Consider the following 8,323-nt stretch of genomic DNA (forward strand, 5'->3'; position numbering starts at 1 on the left):
CAGCTGCTGCTGCTGTCACAGCTGCTGCTGCTGTCACAGCTGCTGCTGCTGCTGCTGTCACAGCTGCTGCTGCTGTCACAGCTGCTGCTGCAGCTGCTGCTATCGCTGCTGCAGCTGCTGCTGTCACAGCTGCTGCTGCAGCTGCTGCTATCGCTGCTGCAGCTGCTGCTGTCGCTGCTGCTGCTGCAACTGCTGCTGTCGCTGCTGCTGCTGTTGTCGCCGCTGCTGCTGCAGCCGCTGCCATCGCTACTGCAGCTGCTGCTGTCGCTGCTGCAGCTCTCGCTGCTGTAGCTGCTGCGGTCGTTGCTGCTGCTGCAGCTCCTGCAGCCACCGTCACTACTGCGGCTGCTGTTGCTGCTGCTGCTGCGCGCGCTTCTCTAATGAGGAAGGCCGCACGCGGGCTTTGCTGCCTGTTGCTTCTGCTCCCGCTACAGCAGCACTGCTGCTGCCGCAGACTTGGCGCTGCGGCTGCTGAACCAGCAGGGAACAGCTGTACGCAGCAACACCAGCAGCAGCAGCAGCAACTTCAGATTTTTTGTCTTTGACTTGGCGTTGCTGCTGCCAAGCCCTCGACACCTGCCTGCGCAGCTGTTCGCTTTGCGCTGTCAATCCGTTGCTGCTGTTGCTGTTGCTGCTGCTGCTGCTGCTGGGATGCAGGAGCAGCAAGATCAGCAGCAGGATTGAAATCCGCTCCCGCCTCGGCGCTCAGCGCTCCGGCGGCTCCTGAAGCAGCATTAGCAGCAGCAGCAGCAGCAGCAGCAGCAGCAGGAGCAGCAGCATTAGGCTTTAGCTGCTCGACTAACTGCTGATGTGCTTCAACAGCACTTTTTAGAGTTTTAATTATTTCTGTCGATAACTGAGAACGCCGCAAATGGCGAACGCGAAGTTGAATAGACCCAACCAACTTTGGGCGTTCCTGCAACAATACATAAACAAATAAATAAATAAATATATAAATGTTTTATTCATTTATTTATTTGATTTAGTTATTTAGTTTGCTTGTTTGTCTTGGGCATCTGCTCATTTACTATTTGCTTATTTATTTGCTCGTCGTGCTTATTTGTTTGCTTATCCACGTATTCAATTCGCTCGTTTGTTCGTTAGTTAATAAATATTACAATAAATAGCCTGGCAATTTATTTATTTATTGTCAGCTAATTAGTAGCTAGTGAATTCTAACATCGACGCAAATATATATATATATATAACAAATACATAGACAACTCAAATAATAAACAAATTAAATAAACAAATTAATTAATAAACGAATTAAATAATAAATAAGCAAATCAAACAAAGAAATCAAATAAAGTAGTCAAATAAAAATGCAGATGCAGTCACAGCAGTGAAACGCCTAACAAAACGCCAAAGAAAATCTAACACGCAGCAATACCCTAAACCCTGAACCCTAAACCCTAAAACCTAGACTCTAGAAACTAAACCCTCAACCCTCAATTATCAGGCCTAAACCCAAAACCCTAAACCCTAAACACTAGACCCACCGGCCATCCATTTATCAACTCGACGAATTCCTGCGCACGCAATCGGAACCCGAATACCCCAAGAGATGAACGGGGGAATCTCTAAACCCTAAACCCTAAACCCTAAAACCCTAAAACCCCAAACCCTAAACCCTAAACCCTCACCGCGATGGCGGGCCGCAGATCGCAGACAGCTTCTCCTGCCTTTGGGCTCGCGAATGTCAGCGCAATTAACATCGATGAACTCTCAGCCCACTCTGCATCCTGCAGCACAAACCTTAAACCCTAAACCCCAGACCCTAAAACCCTTAACCCTAAACCCTAAACTCTAGACTCTAAACCAAAAACCCTAAGCCCTAAACTCTAAGCCATAAACACTTACACCATACACTATAAACCCTGAACCCGAAACACTTAAACCGTAAACCCTGGACCGTAAAGCCTGAACCCTAAACCCTAAACCCTAAACCCTGAGACGCTCCTCGCCTCTGAATGCGGAAAAACGGAAGGGGTTGCTGTTTTGTGTTTACCTGTGAGGGGAATATGAGGGGGAGAGGCCTGATGGTCATCTGCAGCTCTCTGCTGCTGCTGCTGCTGCTGCTGCTGCTGCTATGACTCAGCCGCTCTAAGGAGCGAACTAAATGCCGCACCTTCGACTCCACCCATCCTCTCCACTTGCGCTGTACCTAAACCCCAATTAAAATGCAAAACCAAAAGCAAACAACGCGTGCTCTCCTGCAGCTGTTGCTGTTCTTGTTGCTGCTGCTGCTGCTATGACGGCTGCTGCTGCGACCTCTGCTGCTGCGCTATACTCGCCATATTAACTCGGCCAGCAGCAGCAGAGGATGCAGCAGCATCAACAGCAATCGATGCAGAAGCAGCAGCGGCAATACGAGCAGAAGCAGCTGGAATACCAAATAGTAACAAGGACAACAGCTGCAGCAGCGTCAGGAGCAGCAGCAACATGAGCAGCGGCAGCAGCAGGATAAAATGTCTTCTTACAGCTTCGGATTTAGCTAAGACTTGCAATTCTAAGAAGTGGCTGAACATTGCCATATAATCCACCGGGGTAAGTACATCAAGCAGCACTTCCCTCCACGCCTGCAGCGTCTGCTGCGGTTCCTTTGCTGCTGCTCCTGCTGCTGCTGCTCCAGGCGCTGATGTTGCTGCAGGAGCTGCTGCTGCTGCCCAAGCCCCGAAGCGCTTTGCTGCGGCTTCAAGCTCTTCAGAAATTACTCTCTTCGTTGAGTAAGAAACGTTGTGAGTAGAATTCATCGCTGGAAATGCAGGCGTTATGATCTTCAGCAAATGATGACGGTCCTGAAACACAAACCCTAAACCCTAAACCCTAAACCCTAAGGAAGGTGTGGCTTAAATGAAAAGACATGTATGACCTGAAATAGATGCAAATGGCGGGCGATCGTCTTCCTTCTCTTGTGGTTAGGGTTTAGCGTTTGTGGATTAGGGTTTATGAATTAGGGTTTATGAATTAGGGGTTATGAATTAGGATTTACGCATTAGGGTTTATTGTTTATAATTGGTTGTTTATGGCGTATTCCTTTTGATGCATTTTTTATGCATTTCATGATTAGTTGTCTATGAAAAGTTGTTATTGGTTTATTGTCTGTATCATATGATTATTTTTACTTATTATTGTTTATTATTTACCGTTTGTTATTATTTACTGTTTATTGATTAGTGTTTGTTTATTATATACCGTTTGTTATTGTTTACTGTTTATTCTTTACTGTTTATTGTTTACAGTTTACTGTTCAGTCTAGTGTTGTTTGTTGTTCATTATTTATTATCTATTGTTTATTGTGCGGTGTATTAGGACTCCCAGCATGCATCCACCCTGTCGTTTATTCTTTATCAAATAATATAGTCGAATTAATGATTTTGCGATTATACTTGTTAGTTAATTGTGTGTTATTGGTTGTTTATTAGATGATTTCCAGTGTAAATAGACCTTATTGCATATTCTTTATCATATAAATAGTGCTTTCTATTAAGTGGTACTTCCTATGTAATTACAGTTTGTTGTAATATATGATTTCCAGTGTACGTCCACTCTACTGTACATTCGTTATTATACAAATAATGCTTTTTAAGTCAATAAGGCTTTGTAGTCGACAAACACTCCCTATTTATTGTTGCTACTAGTGAAGGTAATAGAGATTTCCATAAACTCCACTTAACTGTATATTGTTTATTATATAAATGCTGCTTTCTATTAAATGTATATTTTGTGTTTTATGTTTAAATGAATAGACTTCGTTAGTCTCGTCTGCACATGGGCATTTCCAGTGTACATCCACTGCAGGATATAATCTGTATCACAAAAATGATGATTATATTAAAAGAAGTGTTCACTTTAAACATCCATGAAGAGAGGTTGTTTGTCTCACCTGCACATACAGCTGAGGATTCCAAACTTTGAATTCAGGAATTCCTTTGATTGTTTGCGGCTCTTTGATTTTACATAGACAAACTGGGCTTCTACTCCACGCCCACTGCGTATACACCGTAAAGAATCGCTGAACGAGAAGAGAAGGAGGGAAGTTTGGATATAATTGACAGCATCTAGCAACAAGAATAGCCCAGCTGATACCTCCTAAATACCCCATTACGTTGCTGTACACCCCACGGGCCTTTGCCCATTGCTTGATGAAACGCAAACTTGTCCTGAAAACTGTTGCATTAGGAACTAACTGCAGCAACAAATCTGCAACGCGAGAGCCATTTAAACTCCGCGCTGTCTTCTCGTCTGTATGCCGCAGCACTTCATCTGCGCCTAAGCCAACCCACGAGCTCGGGATACACCGCAACGCCAACCGGGCAAATAATAAATCAATCTCTACCCCCGAAAATTTAAACTTCAACACTGGGGTGTATGCATCCGGAACAGGAGTTATATTTGTTACGCGAGGATCTTCCTGTAATTTTAGAAGAAATGCAGAAAAGAAGGCCTCCCGGGAGACGTGCTTAGGGCAGACACAAAGTGCATCAATGTCGCTCCCAGGTGTACATACACCCAAACGATAGGAACCAAAGGTAAAGATCTTCCCCCCAGCCTCTCGTGCTTCTGCAGCGTCTAAACCCTGTTCAATTCCACACTCAACTATCCACTCTCCTAGCAGCTTATTCAACTCTGCAAGCACTGTCTCTTTCTCGCGCGCTCCTGCTGCTGTTTCATACACCCCCTGGTGTCGCAACACCCGCACTAACTCCACGCTTTTATGCAAATCTGCTGTGGATCCTGTCTTAAGGGATATCGGCCGAGTTAAGCCAAAACGATATCCAGCAGCAGTCGTCACCCGAGGCCCCTCCCCCATCACATACGTCTCCAATGAATGAAGAGTTGAAGAACCTCGAAAACCAGGAAGAGATCCTCCTGCTTCTCCTGCTGCTGCTGCTGCTGCGCCGGATGCTGCTGCTGCTGCGCCGGATGCTGCTGCTGCAGCTGTTGTTGCTGCGCCAGATGATGCTGCTACTGGTGAGGAAGAAGAGCCAGGCTGAACCCAACGCTCCGCGGCGGAACCGCCAACAAAGCCGCTGGAAGAAACGCCGCTTTCGCATGCAACACTTCCACGAACAGCTCCAGCAGCACCAGCACCAGCAGTAGGAGCAGCAGCAGGAGCAGCACCAGCACAAGCAGCGCCACCCGAGGGGGGGGGCGGTCCACCTCCTGGAGGCGCTCCCGTAGAAGGAGGTGTTGATAATAGACAGGAAGAAGTAGCAGTAGCAGCGTTACCTGATGGTTGTATCATTGCTGTTCTGTACGCAGCAGCAGCGGCTGCTGCTGCTGCTGTCGTTGCTGTTGCAGCACTCGCCGGACCCCCAGGAGGCAATCGGGGGGTCGGCGGGTGTAGCTGCTGCATTCGCTGAAGTTAAAAAGAAAAATATAAACAAGTGAAAAGAAATACAACAGCCAAGGCACCCCTGCACGGAGGTGAGGTGTATGGACAGCTCGGGCTGAAGGGGGTGCCGTTTGTTGTGCGGCTGCGAGGAAACAGAGGCTTCTAATGAAGTTTTTAGAAGTAAAAAGGGGCAAGCGTGAAATAATGAATTAAGTGCAGCATTTTCCGCTCATTTTAACGACGCGACAAACTCCATTGCCGCCGCTGTTGCTTTCTGTAGACGGCAAGGGTTTAGGGTTTATGGTTTAGGGTGTAGCGAGTTGAGTAAAATAAACTTGTTTCAGGAGGCGATTAATCCCCTCTGCCTTTTTTTCGTTGAATTAGATCTTTCTACCCCGCTGCATCCTAATTTATTGCTCCTTTTCTCTTCTGCATGCGTACAGCTGCCACAGAAGCAAGAGAAGCCTCGCAGCCCCCTACTTACGGCGCATATACACCTCAATCACCAAATAACAGCAGTAGTGAGTTTAACCGAAATAGCGTAGTTCTTCTTCTCCCTTTCCGGGGTAATTTCAGCAATTTAAAGACAAGGAGGGAACCCACTTCCCTTGTCGTCTCCCTCCTGGCGGTGCTGTAGCGTGGCAGGTTCTCTTGCGGTGGTGGAGGTGAGCGCTTAAAGGTCTCCTTAGAAATATTAATATCGGTAAATAAGCAATTCAAATACATGTACTCTGTCTAGGAATTCGAATAAGTACTCCTCTGGTTGCATGCAAGGTTTTATATATGCGACCCTTGCAACACCTAAGAAGCCCGCACACCACCATCTACGCAAGCTGAAGTCCTTCTCCGTGTACTACGCATCTCACTTGAACTCAGCAAGTTGCATTTCCCTCATCTGGGCAGCAACCAGAACATACGAACACCTGCTGCTGCTGCAGCTTATGCTGCGGCGGGTGCTGCTACCTATGCGGAAGTCGTCGTTCTGTGCTGAGGACGCACGTGAGCTGCAGAAGAGTTAAACATTTGCGAAACGAGCTTCTCAGAAACTACAGGCCTCACCTTCAGTTCCAAAGTTTGCTGGAAATAAAGCCACAAAGCTCGGGGGGAGCGTTGCGGAGTGAAGGCGACTGTTAAGAGTTGTAACGCACCTTACTGGAACTCCTGCCGCAAGGCAACGCCACATGCAAGCATACCCATAATGCACGCTCTACCACCGTACATAATCATTATCACCTTCATGATACGCCTATGCCGTCTAACTGCTCCCTCCAACACAGCGAACGCAGCCGTATGCGTGGGTGCCGAAAGCAGCACAGGTGAGGGACTGCGAGGGGTCAGAGCCTACAACAAAAAAAAAGAAAAGAAAAACAGCATATTGAAAAGAACAAGCTGCATATTCTGAGACCGCTTTTCTGTGCTGCTGATGCGTTGGATCGCACGGCGCTGCGGCAGGACGGAACAGCTACAGGTCACCACGGAAGCTCTCCACTGGTCTCTTTTGGGAGTCACGTTATATTATGGGTATCCCAACCTAATGGAATTTTACCTTGGACTACCGCCGACGTGCAGCATTAACGCAAAGAGGGTTCGGATCAGCCTCCAACGGTGCCCAATAAAAAAGAATGGAACCAGGCGAATTCGTGGCTGTGCAGCTGAGCTAGCTGTAGGTAAAGGAAAAGGCGAAGATAACAGCAGAAGAGGGGTTATCGGTGGAGAACACGTAGATGTAAAGATGATGCTCATGCACTAGACCCAATTTAATGGAGCGCTGCTCATGCTGATGCTTCTAGTGGGTGGTGCTTAACCCAGGAAGGAAAATAGATGCGCCTGACTGTCTAACAGGAATTGCCTCGCACAAGTTATCTTCAAAAGTTCACACGAGTATTCGACATCGTGGCCATGTAACCTAATGCTAATTTTTTCTGTGTTCTTTTCTAGTTGCTGCGCGTGCTCCCAGCATCTGAGTCTCCGGTAGTTACTCCTCTTTGCAGTGGCATTGGAGGTTTTTTTGCGGGGAGAGAGAACTCGTTTAAGCCTAGATGAATGGTATTATATCTTCACGGTAGGTGTGATTCTACGATATAAGCGAACCTGCTCAACGGAGGACAAACGACGAAGGGCCCTAGCCGACGGGTGGCCATGCACGAAAGGTCGCCCTCCTGCGCATGTGGAAAAGAGTGACCACTGCGCAAAAAAGGCTGCCCAATGTTGGTAATAATTGTCAAAGGCCTTATGTCGTAGTTCCTGCCTGGAATTTATGTGCCTTTCTCATACCTTCCCGCCCTGCTGCAAGCTGTAGATGGAAGTTAGCGGCTTTAGTAGTACGTGGCTGGCTTCCAGCTGCCATGTTTATTGTCGGGCAGCGAACGGTGTTTCCATGTAGCCCAGGGATTTCGGAGAATAACTACTCGACGGATGTTCGGTTGTAATATAGATCCATTCCGCAAAAGGGAAAAAGTCAAGCTACTTCCATGAATTGTGCTGGGTGTATAGTTGCAAGCGTGCGGCTGTTGCGTTTAGTTTCACCGCTTGCCTCCTGGTGTGTTCGCGGTGGTCCTGTTACGGTTGAAATTGAGCAGCGTCAAGAGTATCCAACGAAAGGCGGTAACGAGCTTCATGCGCCTGCCCGTAATATAATGATGCCTATGGAAAGTAGTGGAGCTTCCAGACAAGCTTACTGAATAATTCGTACACACCTTGCGCTGCCAGTAGACTTCAGTCGGGGAAGAAGTGGGCGTACGTGCTGAGTCTATTCAGATAATGTGCGGGCAACCGCATCCTGTGTAAGATGGTAGTCCCACCCAGAAGTTCACTGAGATGACATTCCAGATGCCTTCACGGGTCGGAACCCTCTGCAGGACTCCTTGTTTGTAAATATCCCGCCTCTTTAGCAGGTGAGTGCTCGGGCGTCTCCTAGGCCACCAAAAGGAAATAACCGCTCTATCAACCATCGTGTTGACCGCCCCACTTCTTGCTAGATCC

General features: G+C 47.5%; 1 protein-coding gene across 1 annotated transcript; it reads right to left on the minus strand.

The window, feature by feature from the left end:
• On the minus strand, nucleotides 1-5,362 carry EAH_00050560 (poly(A) polymerase, putative; the record flags this gene model as incomplete). The annotated part of the gene is made up of 8 exons (XM_013391284.1): nucleotides 1-471; nucleotides 577-916; nucleotides 1,503-1,583; nucleotides 1,647-1,745; nucleotides 2,012-2,167; nucleotides 2,484-2,801; nucleotides 3,890-3,994; nucleotides 4,124-5,362. Coding segments are annotated over 8 exons (2,809 nt in total), but the record flags the coding sequence as incomplete, so codon positions are not given.
• Nucleotides 5,363-8,323: the final 2,961 nt, after the last annotated feature.

The sequence above is a fragment of the Eimeria acervulina genome, genomic scaffold (assembly GCF_000499425.1).
Source record: "Eimeria acervulina Houghton genomic scaffold, Eah_scaff850, whole genome shotgun sequence".
NCBI lineage: Eukaryota > Apicomplexa > Conoidasida > Eucoccidiorida > Eimeriidae > Eimeria > Eimeria acervulina.